Source organism: Phaethon aethereus (genome assembly GCF_964289735.1).
Source record: "Phaethon aethereus genome assembly, chromosome: 1".
In the NCBI taxonomy this organism is placed as follows: Eukaryota; Metazoa; Chordata; class Aves; order Phaethontiformes; family Phaethontidae; genus Phaethon; species Phaethon aethereus.
Genome location: NC_138575.1, coordinates 132,816,680 through 132,839,682, shown reverse-complemented (window position 1 = coordinate 132,839,682; position 23,003 = coordinate 132,816,680). Strand labels below are relative to the sequence as shown.

Sequence of the window (23,003 nt, the reverse complement as noted above, 5' to 3'; positions counted from 1 at the left end):
AAAATAACCTGGCAGTGTAGGCAACTTTTCCCAAGATAATCTGCAATGGTTTTCTTTAGAAAATAAATTCTTTTTTAAGTAAAACTGGTAAGGTAAGAATATCTCAGTAAGGAAATTTATGCTATTTGACCATAGGATAGTCCTTTTAGACAAATCCCAAATTTGGTGTTGAATGGCGGCTGTCCTGCACAGAGGACCCTGTACCACTGGGCTCTTTAGGGCTGGTTTCTCTTCTCCCACACTTCGACAGGTGCTCAGTTGGGACCACTGGGATGGCTCGGATGTGGCCCATGACATCTGTAATGTAGCTGCCGACACATCCCTACGTTTCTGTATTAGTTCACTTGTCTTTTGTGATTTCTTCCTTCAGAGGTAGCTAGTTGAGAGCTGTCCCAAGGAAGAGGGAGAATACCAGCAGTAATTAAAAAACCAAAATCTCATAGGGTATTTATGTTATTGCCTGCAATATCTTCTTGTTGAATAGCTACTCCTGGACAGCAAGATGGCAGCAAACACTTAATGCTGTTTTGCTTGGTCTTTTCTACTACAAATGGATCTCTTTTCAATGGTGCAGACTTTTTTTTTTTCAGTGGTCCAGATATTTCCTATAATGGCTTACTCATTTAAATGTAAGAAAAAACATAAGTGGCACAGGCCAGGTACATCTCTTTGGGCACCAAGTTAATAGCTTTTTGGTAAAATGGAAGTACCTGAGCCAAAGGTGGAGAAACCAGGACTTTTTCCAGGCTTTGTGGCTGCTTGAAATGAAAGTTGTATTTGTAATGGGTGATTTTGGGAAACAATGAGTACAGAAACGAGATAATTTTGGTTCCTAAATGACGTTTTAAGGCAGTGCAGTAACTGAGCCGCAGGATTCCCACAACATCTCCCTGATTGGGGGACCAGAGCAGCATCCTCCTGCGAGCCCTGCGCCATGCCGCTGTTCCACATGTGGCATGATATTACCCCTGGACTTACAGTGAACCTCTGTTTTGGCTGTTGCCTGCAGGAGGATGATATGTTCATATCTGCAGATATGGAATTTCAAAATTACTATATAACTGTACTTTGGACTGGTAATTTTGCAGCAAGAGGATTCATACTTTGGAAGACGTAGCAATCCATGACATCTGATTTCCCATTTTCTGACTAATAAAAATAATTACGCAAGTAGATGTGAAGATATTACTATAATGAAGTAAAGCTTAATGCTGCTATTTAGTATGTAGCTCCATCTATATTGCAACAATTGGGGATCTCACAATCTTCTGGTTTAAATGCAGTTTAAACTCTTGTGCCTAGTATTATCATGACGTGTTATCCCCTATAGCCTAACAGTGGGAGGCTAGAGGGGCAGGGGAGAGGAGGAGGGAATATTACTGGAAAGATTAAGATTTATTATTGAAATTAGATTTATGAGAGGCGCTCACATCCCCATAAGATGATTTTTGGGTTTGTTACAGTTTGTGTACAGTTATGTTACTTGACTTTTGGAGGAACTCACATGATGTGCTTATCTTCTCATATACAAACGCTGAGAATTTACAAAATGCTAAAACTATGGAAACAAACAGCATTGTCATTTAGGAAATGTACTGTATACTAGGGCACTGAGCAGCATTAGGAAGCATATATGTAAGCACAGATGTTTGAATGCCATTTCCGTGAGAACTTCCATATTGCCAAAATGGATATTCACAAAAAGGATTGGGGAATTTCTTCTTGAGGGGTGGAGGGAAACCCTAAAATGTCAGTATATTAGTTGGGATTATTTGTGTAAATACAGCATCCTTTTATGAAATTGGTGTTTGGGAACATTTGTTTGATTTACTTGATTTATGTTCCTTGGGAATTAGAACCTATATGAATTGATTAATTACGAAATCTGCATGAATTCCTGTGGACATGCGTATTAATTACATCCTCATTAATGCAAAATTAATTCATAATGATTAAATGTTCTATCAGAATGTCAGAGGAATTAATAATGATGGGCTGGTTATTTTCAAGGGTTACTAGTCTCACCATGGTGAGATGGACGCTGCATCAAGAAATAGGCTGACGGACATTAATTGTATCAAATATGAAACATGTTTGCCTGAATTGATTAATGGTGTGTTGATCATCATTAAATGCCTTTAAAAATGCGACAAAACAAACAAACAACCCTCTCCCCCCAAACCCATGAAATAAAACAAGGCGTGGGGGAGATGCAGTTTATCAAAACAAGGCAGGCCTGGATTGAGGCATCCGCTCCGCAAAGACAATTCTGAGGAATGAGCTCCTGGAGCAGCAGAATACACCGGTAGTTTTCATAAAATTAAAAAAATAAAAATTAATGGTTTGAAAATATGGAAACTATTATATTCAAGGCATATCTGAGTCAGTGTAAGCCAACACAGGGCCTTCCAAAAGGGACCAATAGCCCCATTCATTGGCATCCTGGATGCTTCTGCCTTCCAAAGAGGTGGGTTTGTACAATATGGCAGGTGATAGGACACTCTGAGTTGTGTCTAACACTCTACATTATTTCTTATTCCTCTGTGAACAAGGAGTTTGCCTTTATGAAAGCTGCTTGGGTGATTCTTCCGAGTCTTTATGAACTCCAGTAAAATGGTTCTGGTTATTTACAATGGGGAACTGAGAGAAAAAAGTAAGAAAGTAGTAGACGGCTGATTAAAGAGGGAACACAAAATATATGAAAGTGGAAATAATATATGTTTTGGCAAAATTTAGAAGCTACATTATAAGCACCAGAAAAGTGTATTGACTTGTTATTTCGTTTTATTTTAGACTCAAAGGGAAAAGCTTTATGTAAGCAAGGTTAGTTTTAAGTATATGGAGAAAGACTTTTTGCAAGCCTTTGATGCTAGTTTCTTTTCCATATATATATATATATATATAAAAACAGTAGAGAAACAAACAGTAGAGAAATCTGGACCATAATGGATTATAAATTAAAAACAGGGTTTTATAAAATACATTTAAATTATTTTTGTAGTGCATTAGGCTTTGACTGCTTCCCTTCCAGTCCTATGAAAATAATCAATATTTACAGCCACCAAGAAAAAAAGAAAGAGCCTTATTGCCAGTAATGTGCTGGTATTTTAAAAAATTATTTAACTACAGTGGTGAGAAAATTTTTCATTGCTTGTCTTTTTAGTTGGAAGGGAGTGAAAATTACATCTTTAAACAGTGTATTTTCTTATTTTGGAATCCTGGAAACAAATTTCTATTTAAAAAACAACCATTTGCAGCTCATTTCTTGTAAAAAGAAATTTCTTTCTGGTGGGGATGAGGACTCCAGACTGCACATGTCGGACTGTGACCCCGACACCTGAAATAGCAAGAAGCACTGCAGAACAATTATCACAACTAAGAGTTTACAAAAATAAATAAATTTAGGTTAGTTCATATTTTAGGGAAACCTAAAAAACAAATATTGCTATCAATTGTTAATAGAGGAGGTGGGTTGTACTGTACACTAAAGTTGCATAGCAGGAGAAGTTCTCAGAAGAACTTGTGTTTTAAACACATAAAAGAATTTAATCAGGCCTTGAAATCATGTATCAGAAGCTGGCTTACACTGGTGTCAGAAGAGAGCTGTAAGAAGGCCTCTGCACTCTCCACTGAGGTTTGTCTCTGGGGTGTTTTCCAGGCAGGCAAGAACTTGCTCTGCTTATCTCCTGAGGCTTCCAGATGCAAAGCAGCTCTGAAATGGAAGCTGGGCAGGTGCATTATTGTGGGAGTTTGACCTGTGCTAATAAACCTGCTAAGAGGGATAAAGTTGTACGGCAACATTAAATGTTGCACCCTACAGCAGGAGATGACCATGCCTTTTTCAGGAGAGTGTTCTGAGAGAACAGATTTCACTCTAAGGGTAATCTTGGCTTGACTATTCTTGTCTTGTTCCCAAGAAATATGTACAGCTTTGAAATATGTCAGTTAAGTTTGTCACTTCCATTTAGAACTTATATGTGTGTATTCTTTACCCGCCCCTCTATACCCCTTTCCAGCTATAGAGGTCAGGTGTCCAAACTGCTGAGAATAAAAATATGTATATATCAGATTTTCTTCTTTGATGATCTTGTAACCTGGACTGTTTGTGTTGCAGTCTATTAAACTCTTATTTTCACATAGCAAGACAGGGAAGTTACCACTGGTCAAGTGATCACAACAGTTTTCTGCATAATTTTAGATGCTGTGGCTAGTGCTTTTATTTTGAGGTAGAACATTGTGCCCCTTGTTGGCTCTCATCCACAAAACTTACCCCTGCCAGCACTCTTGCACTTAACTTTGGTCTCTGAAAAAAAGCAAACGGAAACAGATACTCTAAATGAACGTCAGCTGACCCCTAACCATTCTGAAATAATTACTCTTGGAACATGTAAGCTCACAATACTGTAATTAAGACTGTACGTTTGTCTCGCTGTGATTTCTGTAACAGCAGCACGGTTCTGAAGTTTTTTGTGTGTCGTTTGGCATCCTGGCCAAATCACTGCTCTGTGAACTGTACTGAACTTGACTTCTTAAATCCAGTGCACTGGGAGTTTGAAGAAAGGGCAGTGCCTACACAACACTGTTGGAGTCCTTAGATACCCTTAGTGGCACAGGTGGAATTGGCTACTGGGGTTTTAGGGGTTACGGTTGCTTTTCAGGAACTCTTTTGTCATAGCTCTTTAGTGTGAAGAAAATACAGGATTTAAGGGTTAGACATTCTTAATTGAGGACTAGATTAATCATAATTATCTTATGGCTCAGGGACCTCAGGGAATGACATTCTGCACACAAGCGTTGTGTGTTTGTCTTGATTGCCAAACTCAAACCAAGGTTTGAGTAGGTTTTTCTCTACTTGAGGCTGAAATTCCTCATAGGACATCCTTAAAACACCCTGCTGCTGGCATCAGAGGATCTCCTGCAAATTTCCAAAAGATAACTTGGGTTTTGCTTCTTCATAGAGGTAACACATAATAGTGCTAACCTGGGAAGGAAACAAAGCTTGTGACTGATAGCTGGAGATGGGTGAACAGCTCTCTTAATTATTCTTCTCAACAGTTTAGAAACTGGATCCTTATAGCTGTAGAGCAAGCAGAGCAGAGAGGGTGGAGAAGAGACTCCTTATTGCTCAAGAATTGAAAGAGAAATCCACCTTCTCTGTCATCAGGTATAAGAAACTCCCTTTCCACAAGCAGAGTTCCTGCATTTTGGTCTAGGAAACTAAAGCTCATAAACATGCAATATGGAGTAAATATCTGGTTGCTAGCAACTGCTACCCAAACCAAGGGAGAGCATGCTGCTGCATGAGGCTTTGATAGGGACTTACTGTGGACATAGCTGATGAGAACGTCTTCTGCCTTTGGCCCAGTGAATGAGCAGTCATGGGTTTCTGAGAGCCCTTGGGCTGCTTTCTGGATAAGCTCCTGAAAACAGTGCGTTACAAATTGCTTTCAGTTGTAGTACTGAGCATCATCTGGGCAACGCTGAGCAACTCCCACTGTCACTGGCATTAAAGGGACTGAGCGGCATTCACCACCTCCAAGGGATCAAGATTTTTGAGTGTTTGGATCAAGTTCAGCAAGCTTTATGCTCATAAAGGAGCACCGTTCCAATGAGTAGGACTCTGACATGTGTTAGATAAGGAGGAATTAATCCTCTGTGGCTCACTTTGTTTATCTGGAACAATGGATAATGGCTGTATCTCCTTGGTCCTACATGTCTAAAAGTGCTTTGAGATCCTTATCCTAAATGTATGGAGTGCAATGCTAGGAGTAACCTATTATCTCATAGGATATAGGTTTATCTCCTATGACCTTTCTTGTATCACAGACAATTACATTACCCGTGTAATGCAGCTCAATAGCTTGCACTGGGATAAAACATAATTCACATTGGGCTAAAGCTTATCTTCCAAATAAGCATCAAGTCTTGAAGATGTTAAGGGACAGAGAAGCCACTATCTCCTCTGGTCGCTTGGCTTCAGTTGTTAATCACTGTCACTACTGAATTTGTCTTCATCTTCCAACAGCTGGCTTGCTTTGTGCCTTTTTTCAATGAAGACCTCTTTGGCAACAAGCGTTTTCTAATGGTGAAGTACTTTCATACTGTAATCCCATCACCCTTCTGCCATCTTTTGTGAGACAAATCATGCTCCCTCACTGCATGACTTTTTTCCACCCTTCTGTTTCTCAAGCTACTCCATCCAAAGGAAAATCCAAATGGTTGTGATGTTTTTCTGCACCCTGTTCATTTTAAAATACAGACAGCTGAAGGGCAGGCAGTGTTCCAGTCTGTCTCACCATCCTGTGTACAACTATAAGATCATCTCTCTACTTTGATACTTCTCTGGTTTTTGCAGTCTAAGACTGCTGATTGCTCTATCATTGCCCTGGGAGTTCTTGCTGAATTGCTTGTCTGCGTCTAGCTTTTCATTCCTCCAGGGTTACAACTTTCCAGGAAATGGGATATCCCCTTGGGTTTTTTGTATAGCTTTTTTTTTTGTTTAAAGTCCAAGCATGTTCCCGCTGGGATATTTGCACATGCAGTTGTTTTTCTTCAAGATACAAAACATTATAATATATTTCAGATCATCATCAGATGATACTGAGTTTGCACTGTTTGAAGTGCAGACACTTCAGTTTGTATTTTCCACATACAGCAAGTATTTGTAAAAGGATAAGGACAAAAAATGAATGCAAAAAAAATGCTAGTGTCTTTATTAGCACAATGTATTTTCCATATCTAAGGGTGGAAAGTGCAGAGAAAACTTACATTTTTCTCTCTAGACCAAGCAATAAGCTTAGCAAATCACATAGTGTCTCTCAGGAATGCAATTCAAATGTACATGTAGAAAACTGTCTGATAGAACACAGACTATATACAATCTGCAGATCAGTACACTGATAAATTGAATCATTATTCCTAATCTGAATAATCATTATTCCTAATCTGAATAATCATTATTCCTAATCTGAATATAAATTTCTTTTCCCTGCAAATCTGTCTGTACAATCCCTTTTTCATGCACTTCAGGTCAGAAGAGGGAAAGGTACGGGATTTCTCAGTGCCATAAAAAAAATAGGGTGGTTGAAAACCAAAGTGAAGCTGTGTAAGGCAGTAGGCTGGAAAATCAACAAGGGCTAGAAATGGAAACTAAGATTAAAGGTAACACTTAGCCACAAGACTATCCTTAGCAGCTTTAGAATAGTATGCAGTAAAATAAACACACACACACAGACTAGCAAAGCTTACTTTGTAAAGTGCCTTGCTCTCACTTTTGACAGCAGATGATTGCTATTTACCGTAAGGTAGTAAACCACAGGAAGCTGGCCTTTTTTAGCCCTCTTGCGCTGGAAGAGAACTGTCTGAAAGCAACTTAATATAAACTTACTTCCTTCCCTTCCCAACCCCAGCTCCCCGCCCACCCCAGCTGTGGCGTTTTTTCCTTGGCTATCTGAGCATTTACAATTCAGAAAACTGAGGATCATTCCCAGCTTTGGAGTGTTTTTTGTTGGTGACGCTGAGCCTTTGTGTTTTGTACAAGAGCCCGGGAGAGCAATGATGCAAACCTGCCTGACCTCGGCTGCCAGAAGTACAAGAACTTTGATTTGCAGTGGGAAGCTCCCCGCCCTCAGCCCCTTGGTAGAAGAAAATGAACAATGAAGCAATTTGCAACCTCAGAAAGTTTAGGATATCATGAACACCTTTAGCCAGTTTCTGACTGTGCAGGTGGTAGGTGCTTAATGAGTTGAGTTATGTTATTTCAGCGCTGTGGAGCAGAATTACCAATAGGTTTTGACACTTGCCGTAACTAAGTTTTACGTGAAGGGAAACATAACTCTTGCATCTGGGCATCCTGTGAATACAGAAACATGGCCAATGAGGTGCGAAGATCAGTAGCGCAGGCCAAGATCCCTTTTATCCCAAAGAGAATGACTTTGGAATTAATTTAAAAGTAAAGGAAGTAAAATATGATTGAAGAAGAGCTGCTTTGCTAGAACAGCCATTCAAACATGTACTTTATATTTGTCTGAGAAAACATGATCTCAGACTTTATGTTCAAAGTGGCTTAAGCTATGCTGGTTCACTTTGCTTGTTCTGGTGAATTTTGGCTGTGATATTCTGCTTTGCACTTGTGGCAGGCTAGTGTTATAAATCAGTAACAGCAATAAGCTGTTAAATGGTGGTTGCTGTTAATAATGATCCTGTGCTCTTTCAGAGGGTTGTAAATCAGCTTAGATTGGGTTTTTTTTTAATCTCTTCAGAGAGATTGCTATTCCATCTCTAGCACTGTAACATTTAACTGGGAGCTAATAAATGAACTATTATTTCAAGCTGTTTTTTTTTTTTTTTTAATATTGTTGGAGTGCTGTGTGTTTCCTAGTCTGGTCAAAGCCATTTGTTTCTAAAAATTCTTATTTAAAAAATAAGCTAAAAGATGCTGATAGAAGCTGGATAAAATTTCTTCTGCAATCAGTGAATCTGGTGAAGGATATATTTTTTAGTCTGTTGAAACTGTCTATAGATTCAAGTTGAAGTCAGTTAATGTTTGGAGTCCTAAAATGGAATATTACTTTAGGGAATTGGAGCTTTTCATTTTGAAAAAAGAAAACTGAGTTAAAAAAAAAAAAAAGAAGAAAGCTGCAAGGAGAACAAACTCAATGTCCTTCTTAGTGCTGAGTGAGCTGCTTTAGTCAAAATGTTGGTAACCCTGATCTCCCTAACTTGGCCACAGTTTTTAATTCCAGCCACCGGACTTAAGAAAAACCTACTAGACTGAACTTCTCAGTGGATTTGCAAAAATACACACAATCCTCTAGCGACGGGTGAGAGCAAGTGCTTGGAAAGCCAGAGTAGGGGACTCAACAGCAGGTCTGTGGGTATCTCATCAGGCTGAACATTAATGATCTGGGGTGATCTTTTTCTTCCCATCCCTTGGAAGACCTCATAGGTTTGGCTTTCATTCTGGCATCCAAACAGAAAATAGCTGAAGCAATTAAAATTTTTCAAGGTAGAAAGACAGTCCTCCCAGACAGCTATAGCAAAGAGTTGAATTTTTTCAGAGGGGCTGGATTTGCTCGCTCCATGGGTCACTGGCTGGTATTTCCCTTGGTGTAGATGACAGCCTGAAATGCCACGTTGCACATCAAGAGATAGAGCACTGTTCAGAGAGTGCCTCTCCGTGCTGGTGAGAGCACAGGATAGCCCTGAGGCAGGTCTGTTCAACTTGCAGAGGTCCTTGGAGAGCAGAGACCCTGAGCTGCAGCCCTTCCTAATGCAGCACTGCAGAGCTCAGTGTGCACTGACCCACACAACCAGATACGCGCAGTGCAGGACGGAGGCTGCTGCAGCCTGCTACTATGGCCAGGCTAATTGCGGTACCTGACATTGCTGATTTTAAGATATCTTGATGTGTCTCCATTGATTTAAATCACTGTAGTGACTTTCTTTCTATGGATACAGCAACCTGTAGATAGACTAATTGATTTACCCGTATTTTTGATTAGTAGGCATTGCTTCTGGCCTATTTTTGCTCTTCTTCTCCAAGAAGAATTTAAATATTCAAGGACACGTAAAAGCCATATGTATTTGAGAGTTAAATAAGAAATTAATTTCTAAATCTTGTATTTGGCTTTTATATTAGCCAATGCAGAAGTCAAGGGGATCTGACCAGTGCTCAAGGTTTGCGCTCCTAAACCTTTCTGGAAGCTTGAGGCTAAGGCAGAGGAGCCTCTATAGTCTAAAGAGCACTCATGGATCACATCCCCTCTTTCAGTGTCCACAGGATTCAGCCATTATTAAGGCTTCCATGTTTGATCACTGGATTTTATGTCATCATAACCAAGAATTTTCTTCATTTAATTAATTCTGAGCAAACTGGCAGCACCTAACCCACCTTGGTCTTTGCAATAATGCAGGGAGTGTTACAGCTTCCTTCTGTCGCATGAGGGTTTGATGGGAAAACAACAGGTATGATTTTAACAGGATTTTATGCAGTTGTATTCCTAGACTTGATCTGATTTTATTGGATCTCATCCTCTGCATCTCTCCTGAGCTTTAGCTGGACTTTAACCACTGAATTTTATTGGCTTCAAAATTTCATGGCTCTGCAGCTCACTGGTAAGGAACAGAAGTTATTGCAATGGCTTTAATAGGAGTGTATTTTTTCATCCTTAGTTTTATGTAGGCTTCCTTTGTAGTTTCTTCTAAAATGCCATTTTTAAAATGTGAACAGGACTGATTATTCTGCTAAGAACTGTGCACATTGGAGATATGTGTCAATGATCGGTATTATATTGTGTTTAACAAGCTGAGGAATATTAACAATTTGAGGATTTGAAACCAAAGCTATTGGGAATCCTGTCTAGCAGTATTTTAGTGAAAAGCTTATCCATAAATAAAAAGGAATGATCTCATTACAGCTCTCAAGCAAATGAGTTGTGGTGGTTTGGTTTGGTTTTTTTTTAAAGGAGAAAAAGGATTAGAGGGAGAGAACAAGTGGCATTTATTCATCACTAGGGTTTTCTTTGACTAATGAGCAGTTTGAGGGCAGCGGTATGGTCCCCAGAGTGTAGGTGCTTAGATGAGCACAGGTGGGGAATATCTGAGAGGTGCAGCATGACAGGTTCTTCAAGGTGCTCGCAAAATCCTGGGAAATAAGTGTCTTTAAATCCTATCTCCAGCAGTGGGTTCCTAATACTGAGTGAAGCAGCGCAAACCCAGACTGTTCTCAGCTGTCGAATCTAGTGGTGCCGCTGATCTGGACTTTCGCCTCCCGTGAGAGGTGCCATCGGAGGGAAGACTCTGGCGAGCTGCTGGAACGGGCCGGGGCTGGAGACCGAGCAGCTGCCGCCCATTTTCAGGAGGGTGCTGCTCTTGGACGGCAGCACCAGCACCTCTTCAGTGCTCTGCATCCCCCCAGCCGGTACCGGCAGAGGGGAGTAACGGTGCATTGACACCTGACTAAGCTCTGTGTGGAAGCGGTTTGTTTGGTTTTGCCATGGCTGGTGTTAGGAAGTCCTAGTGGCCCTCTGCTTTGACAGGCCACCGGGACTCCTGCGTTGCGCTTTGTTCCCCCTTTTGTGTGGGGTGTTCTCCTTAGCCCCAGCACATCGCCACACAGAGCCAATCTGCACTGTGCCTTTGCTTATTTGAAACCCATGGCACTGGGGAGCACGGTATAGAGAGGGCACTCTTGAATTTTTCAAGGCTTTTTAGCTCTGGCTGAGCATACCACAGCAGGGACTTGGGATGGTTTCAGCAAAGCCACTCTCCCTCCATTGGTCCCAGTAACAACCAGGTAATGCTGTGCAGAACCTGTTTGGGGCCTTACAAAACCAGATGAGGTCCGCCAGGGTTTGCTAGCCCTGTTTCTGTGGTATGCTTCAGTGCTACCTTGCTTCTCTTGGCCATGGAAGTGCTCATGCTGTGCTGCACCTGAGCTGGTAGATCTTGCTGAAGCTGAGCTGCTTCTGCATTTAGCCACAGTAGATGTATCTGCAGCTGCATCATGGCTGATTTACAACTTGGGTAAAATGGCTCGAGGCAGCTGAGCGCAGACTGCTGAGATTCAGATGCACTTTTCATGCTATTTCACTTCCATAACATAATGTGAGGAATGCAAGGAATGCAGAGAGATGACAGCTTAGAAAAGCTAGTTTGGCTTTCAGGCACCAATGTTGACCCCTATAGTGTGACGGAACTATACAGTGCATCTTTTCAAATAGTAGTAGGGCACTTGGCCGTCTGTGTCATTTTCAAGACTGAGTTGCATGCATCTGGCAGACAACGTGGCAATTCTCTGCTGCTTTCTTTGCCAGCAGAGCTGGCAAAAGTGAACACCAGCGGTCTTGCTCCTGGGATCCTGTCACCTTCTCCATTAGACCCAGATTTCACAACGTACTAACACCAGAGGCTGAGCCACTTGAAAGAATTCCTGATTCCCTGCCCTGTGCTCTGGTTCCCACCCTCGCCCCACGATTCACTGTCCCCTCAGCTTGCTGAGTGTGGCTGTTTGTGAGGATGAGTAATAAACAATATCTGTCGACTGGCTTTAAAACAGTCCTCTTATAAATAAATAAATAAGAATTCCTTCTCTGTTGGGGATTGAAAAAAGTGCAATTATGTCCGTGTTATTGCTTAAGAAGCTACATGTGGAACCTCATCCTTAATTAAACAAATACTATGATTAAAGAAAAAGCTGAGACAGGCAAACAGTTCCTACATTTTCTAACGTATTGAAAAAAATGTCATTTCTTTTTTTAGCATTGCTTGAGAAACCCATCAGCAAAAGACGAGACAGTGAAGCTGTACAGAAGGCCAAGATCCTTTACGCATCCTGCATGAATGAGAGTAAGTGGCCTAATTTGAAGGGGACATGTACGTGTTACCTGTGTTTATAAAAGGAGGCTTTTTTGTTCTCTGATGAGCTCTGTGAAGTTTTGTGCAGATGCACAGGTTTCACTCGTTTGGATTCAACTGAATGTGTAGAGTCTTCTACACATTTCTGAAGTTGGCTGTCGAGACTGAGGTACACCAAGGCACAAGAAGTCAGTTTTACAGAGACGTCTGCTTGTCAGGGAACTGTGAAGGGATATTTATCTGTGCAAAAGGAAGTCAAAATCATGCCCTGGGGGTATGGGAGTAGTGCCTGGTAAATCAGAGGAGCTGTCTGATGAAATTCTCATACTCACACTTTCAAGAGCTTGTTGCTCAGTACTTTCTACCTTTGTCTAAATACATTTAATCAAAACACTTCCATAGGGCTGGGTATAGACAGCCATGGACTCTTTAGCTTCGAGTTATCTGGATGTCAAGCAAGCTTGGACGGGGAACTCTATAGCCACATTTGTGGAGAGCTTTTCCTGAGCTTGTAAATATTGCTGTAAGTTGATGTTTGCTGGATTGGAACACATCATTACCTTTATGTAGCTGCATGGGTGAAAGATGAGTTTGGAGGGAGTGGACTTTGTTTTCAAAGTACCCTTTGTCCTTCTGACTGTTTCAAACTTTATTTCCTGAGCACTTTTCTTCTAGCATGGCCTGAGACTGGATGTCAGCAATTGAGACATCGGTGCCGGAGATATCTCGGTGCCGGAGATATCTCAGTGCCGAGATGCTGACCCCTCTAGCTTTGATTATGTAAAATTATGTACAATAATCTCCTCTCAGAACCAGTGAAGTTTCTACGCTAGTTCCTAAGTGAGGAATGGTTTTTAAATTGACTTAATTCCAGCCCTTTGTCTTTTTTGAAAGGAACTGATTTACCTCTCTTATTCTCAATTTAGATAAACTGGTTGGACTCCTGCGCTTCCATGCTCACAGGCAGAGCAGAGGCTTTGGGTTTCAGTTCTTGTGTTTTGTCTTGCCTAGAAATCCATTGACGCTGATAAATCTTTGTGTCTCATGTGGCTGCTGCTGTATTTGAATTGTCTGGGATGTAATTGTTGTCACGCTTCGACATTTCAGATAAAATTGAAAAAGCTGACATGAAACCCCTGTTAAGTATACTGAGGCATTCACCTTTCCGCTGGCCTGTGCTGGAATCCAACATTGGACCTGAAGGGCTGTGGTCAGAAAGGAGGTTTAGCTTAGTCCAAGCCTTGGCAACTCTTCGTGGTCAACACAGTAACTCTGTCTTCATCCGTTTATATGTGGCTGCTGATGACAAAATCTCCAATCGATATATCCTGAAGGTAAAAGATAGCATATCTAATAGGTTACTTGGCATGGTATTTTGTGATCTCATTTTTCAAAAAACATATTTACATGACAAATGTTTACACTTGATTATTGTGCCTGTTATCTACTGACTTACAGATGTACATAGGTGCCAATTTATGGGAATGTAGAAGCCACTAGGAACCACATGTTATCGAAAATATTTCCTTACAGGATGTTTTCTCCTTTCAAATGGCAAAAAAAGGTAAAATATGTCCCCAGTGGACCAATGTCCCAGAGTCTATGTGTGTGAAAATGAGAGAGGTGGATATCCAGTCCTGGGGGTGTGCTGGGTGCTGCTTATGACTCATCAGTTGCATGAAGAATGTTTTTTGTCTGTGAAGATGAATAATGATGCATCAGTAGCAGATATTTTGAACTTGAGCTATTTTTCTTCAGATGAAAACACGTTATCTTGTGCTTATACAGCACCTTACAACACAGGTGTATTCCAAACACTTCTAAATCTGAAATACAGAATTTGCCTTTTTACTTAAATGCTATTGCTTTTGAACCAAAACATTACCAGTTTGTTAACAGTGCATGGCATTACACAAAAGTTTAGTGAGGAAAAAAAAAACAAACAAGAAATGTTGCCTCACTGTAGTCTTACAAAACTCCAGAGAGAATTGTAGGTCTTGCTGTAAGATGTCACCGTGGCAAGACCGGGTGCCTGGGCCAAATGCGCTGTTGTTGTTTAAGAAGTAGAGATGAGTAGCTGGAGTAGACCAGCCCTCAACTGCTACAAGAAAATAGTTTAAGAACGCAAGAGAGAAGGGACAAAGAGAAAAGTTATGATGCTATTCATCACAGCAAAGTAGAATCTATGATCCTTATGTTGCTAGCATCCTGACTAGCTGTGGGAATATAGCCAAGGATACATTGGTTTTGGGGATCAAACAACAGTTAACTGTGGCGGTACTGGAGTGGGTGTCGATTCTGAGTTAGTTCTTTAAAATGTCTTTTGTCTGAGGCACTTAACTGGTATGAAATTGAAGGGTAATTTTTTCCCATCTCTAGCACATTTTCTGGAATAGTCAACAGCAGATCAACAGTTTGCTGTATTAAAGATGTCATTCTGCTAAGATGCTGTTCAGATGCTGTCAGGATTGCTTCAGCTGGAGATTTGTTTAAAAGAACTGTAACACTAGAATCAGGAGAGATATTTAGTTATTTCCTGTCATAACATTTCAGTCCAAATCACCTGCCAGTGGAGGGCTGGGTGGATATACTCTTACTGCTGGTCTCTTGGAAATTAATTATACCTACCAGTGTCTTCACTCAGTATGCTTAGTGGCACCTAAGAATTAGGTATTTAAATAACTGAAGCACTACATGCTATGAATAACATATTATTCTGTAGGGTATTCTGTTGTTGTTGTTAATTTGATTAAGAACTTGATCTGCAGAATGCATCAGCCAGTATTCTACTTTGTCCGCATTTTAATAAATTCCCAGGGGTGCAGATATACTACAGAGTGTTTCAATCTGCTTGTGAAAGCAGCTCTATTGCAAAATTCTTTTTGTTCAGCATTGCTAAATCATGAATGGATCAGAAAAGAGAAGAAGCTAAAAAAACCCAAAACAACCCACTCTTTGTTCAGCATTCAACATGATCTATTTTTCTTGAGGACTGAAGAAGTTGGTTAACTTTTTTGTTTATTTCTCATATTTGTCCTTTCTTGGTTTCAGTGGGCTGTAAAATCTAACTCTTAAGCCAGGAAAACTTGGATGAGCATTTCATGCAACAGTCACATAATTGAAATAGACGAAATCATCTGAAGTTAACTATTACCAGGACACACATATGCAAAGCATAAGAGTATATTATTTTGGCTTCAATATGCTGAAAAAAGAAGGTGATGCTGTTTTACAAAGAATCAGAGTTGCACTGAGAATCACAGCTGCTCTCCTTTTAGTGCGAGATTTGTTTTATTTTGTTTATGGTATATTTTACAGGTTGAGAACATCAGCCACTAGAGGAGAAGATGACATTTATTCATTAATTTTAGATTCTAAGTTGTATTTATTTAGGTCATTTTTATAAATCTAGAAAATGTGAAATATAAATGGTGTAGGATTTAGATTAAAAAAGATTTATGAGAAATTATATGAATAAATACAATCTCTGTTCACTAGACTTATATTTTAAGAACAAATACAGCATCAAATCTATAATTTTGGAACATCAAAATGGTGAGAAGCAACTGTTGCGGTACATCTATTCAAAAGGCCAAATACAGCACTCAGAGTTGGTCTAGGGTGAAGCTCCAAAGTGTAACCTCAATTTCAGTCAAAGGCAGCTAACGATGCTTTTCAGGCACACAGCAGCTGACATGCTTCAGCACCTAATGGGCTCTTGGTCCATACACTAGACTAGAGTTTGTCTCAAGCTGACTCTTGTGCCCCTGGAACATGTATGGCATGAATGCCTGTCAGCACAAACTGTTTGATCCTGTAGACCCAGTCCTATTGCATTACCTACTCGCTAACGGAGCCATAAAACACGTAAATCACGTAGGTGATTCTTTGCTGTAGTAGGCGGCTCAGATATTGCAGGGGGCATCTGAGGCTCCCCAGATCACAGTAGTATGATTTAGGTAATGTCTGTCAGCACAGCATAGCATTCTTCTGTTGTTTTGAAATCCCGTGGAAGTCAGGCTGCTGCAGTGTGTTACGTATTAGATATTTACACACATCTACCATAATTGCCAGAAAAGCATGAACTCTGCCAAGGTTGCTTATAGGGCTACCTTTGAATTCTGATGAATGTACCTATTAAATGCTTTTTGTTGTTATTTTTAACAGCTCGATCAAGCAAGCCTCTCTCTTGCTTCTCGAGAGGATTACCTAGAAAACACCACAGAAGCTAAATCTGTAAGTATTAGTAACTGGAAGTCAGAGTGACCATTTTTCCCCCTCACTTTTTTTCATTGTTGCTTTTGTTTGTTGAGGTCCAAATTGAGAAACGGTTGTGACTTGTTTGGAGTTAGATTTTTTAGGATATCTTCTATGAGGAAACTCCACTACCACAAAACCTCCTGCAAAGTTTCTCAAATGAAGCTTTTTGTAAGATCTGGGGTCCCTCCTGCTTTTCCTTCCCCTTGGAAGGGATCTCTAGAATTCATCTAGTCAAACCCCTCTGCTCAAGCAGGGTCAGCTACAGCAGCTTGCCCAGGACAGTTTCCATCTGTGAAGATATTAAAAACCTGACTGAAGACTCCACAAGCTCTCTGGGTAACCTGGGCCACCCCCACAGTGAAGAAGTGTTTTTTTGTGTTCAGATGAAATTTAATGTTTCAGTTTCTGCCATTGCTTCTTGTCCTGTCACTGGGCAGCACTGAAAACAGTCTGGCTCTCTGGCTTCTTTATTCTCTCCCCATCAGGTATTCATACATGGGGTTGAGATTCCCCTGAGCCCTCTCTATGCTGAGCAATCCTAGCTCTCTCAGCTTTTCAGTGCATGAAAGATGCTCTGGTCCCTTAATCAACTTTGTTGTCCTGTGCTGGACCCGCTTCAGTACAGCTGTGTCTCTCTTGTGCTGGAGAACCATGAACTGGACCCAGCACTCAACTGTGGCCACACCAGTGCTGAGCAGAGGGGAAGGATCACGCCCCTCAACCTGCTGGCGACAATCTGCCTAATGCAGCCCAGGGTGCTGCTGGCAGCCTTTGCTGCAAGGGCACATTGCTGGTCCATGTTCAGCTTGGTGTCCACCAGAACCCCCAGGGCTTTTTCTGCAAAGCTGCTTCCTAGGCAGTCAGCCACCAGCTTGTGTTCTTTCCTGCTGTTATTTATCCCCAGATGCAGGATTTGGCACTTCCCCTCGTTGAACTTACTGAGATTCCCATTGGCCCATTTCTTGAGTCTGTCAAAGTCCCTCTGAATGGCAGCACAACCATCTGGTGCATCAGTCACTCCACCCAGTTTTGTACTATCAGCAAACACACTAAGGGTGCACTCTGTCCCAACATCCAGGTCATTAATAAAAAAATTGAGCAGTACTGGCCCCGCTGTCAACCTCTGGGGTATATTACTAGTGACTGCCCTCAAAATGGACTTTGTGCTGCTGATCACGACCCTCTGGGCCTGGTCATTCAGTTCATTTTTCAATCCACTTCACAGTGCACTTCTCTAGCCCTTACTTTTTCAGCTTGTCTCTGAGGATGTTAAGGAAGGCAATATTGAAAGCTTAATAATGTTGTGGTGAGCAACAACAACTGCTCTCCCCTCATCCACCAAGCTATTCATGTAATTGTAGAAGGTTGGCTAAGTGTGATTATAAATCCATGCTCACTACTCCTGGTCACCTTGTCCTTCATGTACTTGGAAATAGTTTCCAGGATGATTTTCTCCATCACCTTTCCAGGGACTGATAAGAAGCTGACCAGACCCTAGTTCCCTGGATCTTCCTTCTTGCATTCGTTGAAGATAGAGGTGATACTTGCTCTCTTCAAGTTCTTAGGAACATCTCCCAGTGGCTATGACCTTCCAAAGGTTATTTGGAATGACCTTGCAATGGGGTCAGCCAATTCTGTCAGCACTCATGAGTGCAACCTATCAGACTCCCTGGTTTTATGTCCTCTTTGCTCCTTACTCTGGTCTTCTTCCATTGGGGATAAGCTCTCCTTGCTCCAGACTTCCCCTCTGGTCTCTAGGGCCTGGGATTCCCGAAGGCTAGTCTTAGCAGTAAAGGCTGGAGCAGATGTGGCATTGAGTATCTTGGCCTTTTCAATGTCATTTGTCACCCTGCCCCATGTAGCAGCAGGGCCCTGTTCTCCCTAGTCTTACTTTTGCTGTTATGTACTTGTAGAGTCTTATTGGTCTTTCACATCCCTCACCAGATTCAACTTCAGGTTGGCCTTGGCTTTCCTAACTATATCCCTGCAAGACTGGTCAGCAGCTCTGTACTTCTGGGTCACCTGTCCCTGCTTCTACCTCTTATACACTTCCTTCTCATCTTTGAGTTCAGTTAGGAGCTCTGTGTGCACCCATGCAGGCCTCCTAGCACCTTTACTTGATTTCCTACTTGTTAGGATGGACTTTTCTTGAGCTTGGAGGAGCTCAGGGAGAGCTTGATGTATTCCCACTGGTCTCGCACGTAAAGGGCAGCTCCCCCTCCTCACCTTCACAGTCTGTCCTTCCTACAAATCTTGTATCCATCTATTTTAGCACTCCAGTTATGCAAATTATCCCACTATGGTTCTGTGATCCCAGTGAGGTCATAGCCATGTAACGGCACACAGATTTCTAACTGCTACTGTTTGTTCGCCATGCGGTGTGCATTAGTATAAAGGTATTTCCAAGGGACATCCAGTCATGCTGATTCCTCAGTATGGCCTTGAGAGCTTTCCCTATAAGGCTAAGGTGCAGGCATTTCCTTCTTTATACACCTACCCTCAAAGCTGTTCCCTTTCAGTTCTGTTTTGTTGATTGCTATGTCCCTTCTTTTCCCATCACGCTGTGCCCTTGGCTTACCTACCCTATCCTCACCTTCCTTAGTTATTTTTTTGAGGAATCACTCCCTCTCCCATTGTTTCTAGTTTAAAGCTTTCCCTACCACATTGGCCAGCCTGTTGGCAAAGATACTCTTGCCCTGTTTAGTCAAATGGATCCCATCTCTTTCAAGCCACTGTGAATTCTCAAAGTGGGTACCATGATCGTAGAAACCAAATCTGTGCTGCTGATGCCAGCTGCACAACCAGATGTTAACTCACAGAATCCATCAAGTCCTCCTCAGGCCCTTGTCCCTCACCAGCAGGATCAAGGACAACATCGCCTGGGCCCCATGCCCTTGAGCTCTGTCCCCATAACTTGATACTTCCCAGGTCACCCCTGGCAATAGCATTAGTGCCTACCAGAAAGAGCGGCAGTGAATAGCAGTCAGAGGGCTGGACAAGCCTTGGTAGCCTTTCCACAGCATCCTGAATGTGAGACCTCAGCAAGCAGCAAACCTCCCTAGACAAATCAGATTGGCAGGTGGGGGCCTCCATCCCCTGCAGTAATGAGTCTCTTACCACTGTTGCTTGCTTCTTCCTTCTAGTGGTCCTGAGCGGCTCAGGCGCAGCCACAGGAGATGCTCCAGTTGATAGTGCTCCTGGGTCCTCATCATCTACAAGTACAGTGGACTTCCACCCTTCACTGTAATGGGAGTTTCCACTTTCCAGCTTCATAGGCACAGGTTCTTCCTACTTTTCTGCCTGCAGTTGCAGGCTTTTGAAGGTGCAGGGTCTCAGGGAAGATCTAGTTGATCTTTCTCATCCCCTCTGAGGCTGTGTGGTCTGCTTACCTCTCACAGCTCTTTCATTTGGTGGCACAGCTCCTCAACAACTGCACGCTTCCTGCATGCTAGAACACCATGGTGTCCCAGCCTCAGCAAGAGGCCCCAGGTACTCCCTGTGGCCTGAGGCTTGAAGAGCTGTATCCTTCCTTATGAAGCACCATCTGGGACCAAGAACCTGATAACAAAGAGTCAGTTACACCAGTGGTGCCTCAGCATCACGTCCTCTGTGGCATGTGACCAGCATATCTAAGGATGGGTGGGCCAGACAAAGTTTGCTGGCCTTTCCTCTGTGAACTGCTGCATCTGTTTGGCAGCCTCACCTGACCTGGCAGCAGCAGGAGCCCTCATGGCCCCTGAGGGAGACCCAGAAGTTCCCAGATTGTGGACAAAGTGCCCAGACACTCAAGAATATCTCAACGAACTGTAGCCAAGAAGCTGCTGTGTCTGTGGGCTGCCTCAGTGAGCTGCCCTCCAGGCCTGTCCCTTGGGCTCAATTAAGCCAGAAGGTCAAGCACATTTCGAGAGTCACTGCAGGTTATTATCATCAAGTTAACCTGAATTCATTTAATGAAGGGAACAAGAGTTCCTCAACAGATTTCAAGTATTCATTTCCTCTTCTTCCCTCCTCTCTTTATGATTTCTCTGCTACATCTTAGTTTCTTGCCGCTTTTCTGCGGAAAGCAGTCATGAACCGATGATGTTTACCAAAGGCTTTAATGTATCAATATTTGACAATGGAAACACCTTTTTCCCCCCTGCTCGGTGAAGGCCTGTGGGAAGTATCCAGCACACACAGCCCAAAAATCAAATAAAACAACCCCTTGGGTTGTTGGGGTGGACAAGTCATGGCTACTGATTAAGATTTTACAGTTTTGCTTCCCTTCTGAGTTCCCTGAGAGGTTAGTAAGTTTTTTAGCCACATCTATCAGACCAGATGATGCCAGGATCCAAATAATTGTATCTACTGAAAGATAAATGTGGTAATATGCTGGCATATGTTTTTGCTTTTTTTTTTGGACTGCGGGCTCGTAGGAGTTGATGAGGAGCAACCTGATTCCTCAAAAACCTCTGAAAGATAATGTTGGGGGAGAAGTAGCACAGAAATCGCTATGGTACAATGTATTTTGCTAAGATTTGTGTATACAATCTGAGCCTAAAATGTGCTTTATTAGGGTGGCCCGGGAAAAGCAGAGCACAGTAGCAGGTACGTGTATTGCAGTGCTGTGGCATGAGTAGAGGAGAGAGCTCAGTGGAGCATCCCTTTATCTCCCTATCTTCTCAGCCACTAAGCCTGCACTTATATGTTAGTACTTCTTCAGTCCTACACCGATTACTGTATGAGTTGGTGTAAAATATTGGTATGCACTCATACATGTTGTCTAATCCCACTGTAAGAGCTGTCAGTTTTGTCAGTCTAATCCAGAAATGTCATTTGCATTTCCTGAGATTTATACTCTGTGAACCGCAGCAGGTCTGTCTGTCATACACAGTATGTTTACAGTGTTATTTCACCTTTTCTCCTTGATAACAGCAGGCATTCAAGGTAAGGAAACACAACTTTGGTTGCTAGGGCATAAAAGGACAAAGTATTATACTCCTTGCTGGGCGTTTCTGGACTACTGCTACAGCTGTGCTCCAGTGCAAATCCGGGGGTCATTTAAGTCTTCTTTTCTTTCTTTACAGTACCGAGATGCCTTTTTGCAGTTTATGGTTGATACAGCAGTGCTTCTGGGCGCAAATGCTTCACGAGCAGAGTCTGATATGAAGTCAGTTCTAAGACTGGAAGTTAAAATAGCTGAGGTTGGTAATTTAATGTGTGATTGAGGCTAGCTTTTTAAAAAAAGTGCAATCCTGTTTCAAAATGGAAAGCCATTTTATCAACAGCCTTAGCAATCATGTTTTTTGGAAGTAGAAGGAAAGGACCAGAACCTGATAAAGAAAGAATGAATAATGTTCATCCTTTACATAATTGTTAAACTGATTATTTTATTCTCAAGGGAAAAAAACCTTAGCCAAATACTCTTGGTCCTTTAAATTGTTAATATGTTCTTTATTTTGAGGTTGGGCAGAATCTGAGTCCCTGCTGTGCAGCTATGTTGTGAATACCTTACCATGTATTCAAGAAGCAGACTGGTCCGATTCTCTGAGGAAGAGACTAAGTCTAAAAGCAGTACAAGGCTGAGGTGGGATATTAGTGATTGGCAGTGAGAGGGTGGTGGTGTTACAGTAGCACCACAGTTAGCTCCTGAGCTGCTTTCATGGGGTACCCTGGGAGAGTGGATGAGAAAGTCCATGAGTTTTAATTTAGGGGGCCAACTGAACTTAGCAAAGTTAAGCAGATTTAAATCTGGTACTTGGTTCTGACCTACTTGGTGACATTTTTGCCCCATTGTGGAGTTCAATTTACGTATTAGGACTGTAGCATGCCAAAGGAGCATTTCTGCTTCCCCATATCCCTGTTTCAGTATGGCTACTACAGGAATACAGCTCCTGGGAGCTGCAAGTCCACTATTATTTCCACTTCTTCCAAAGCTAGAGAGAAGACTTAGCCTCAGCGTTGGGAAACCAGCAAATGTTAGGGCTACAAACTTGACACTGGTTTGTAGAACCGAGTTGAGGATTTCTTCATATCGCCAGGGAAAGAAACTATCTTTCCCACTCTCCCCTGTGAAATTCTGGGTCTCCTGTTAACAGAGAAGACTGTTGCATAGGACTGGTGATGCAGCAGAAAATGACTTTTGCCTGGGTTCTTCTGTTGCTGTCTACAGGAGGAAAGGCAGCGATGCTGCTTATTGGTGCATGTGTACAGAATTGAGGGCCATCCACAATAGTACTAAGTCAGTGTGTCCCTCTATCCGCTGAAAGAGGAGATGAAATTTTGTCAAACCTCTAAACAAAGCTCAATTTTCTGCTTCAATTACCTAGCCAGGATGGACTAATGAGCAGATAGTTTGTGGTGATGTAGTAGACTCAAAAACCAGGAAATGTTTCTTCTGTGTATTG

The 23,003-nt window shown here is 42.0% G+C and overlaps 1 protein-coding gene across 1 annotated transcript in view; it reads left to right on the top strand.

Moving 5' to 3' along the window:
• PHEX (phosphate regulating endopeptidase X-linked) overlaps positions 1-23,003 on the top strand; it is a gene marked incomplete at both ends in the record, with an annotated part of 106,088 nt that overhangs the window by 11,801 nt on the left and 71,284 nt on the right. Inside the window, 4 exons of the mRNA XM_082012581.1 lie at positions 12,262-12,348; positions 13,465-13,691; positions 16,525-16,593; positions 21,684-21,800. Of these exons, the coding sequence (XP_081868707.1) occupies positions 12,262-12,348; positions 13,465-13,691; positions 16,525-16,593; positions 21,684-21,800 (500 nt within the window). The remainder of the gene's footprint in view (positions 1-12,261; positions 12,349-13,464; positions 13,692-16,524; positions 16,594-21,683; positions 21,801-23,003) is intronic.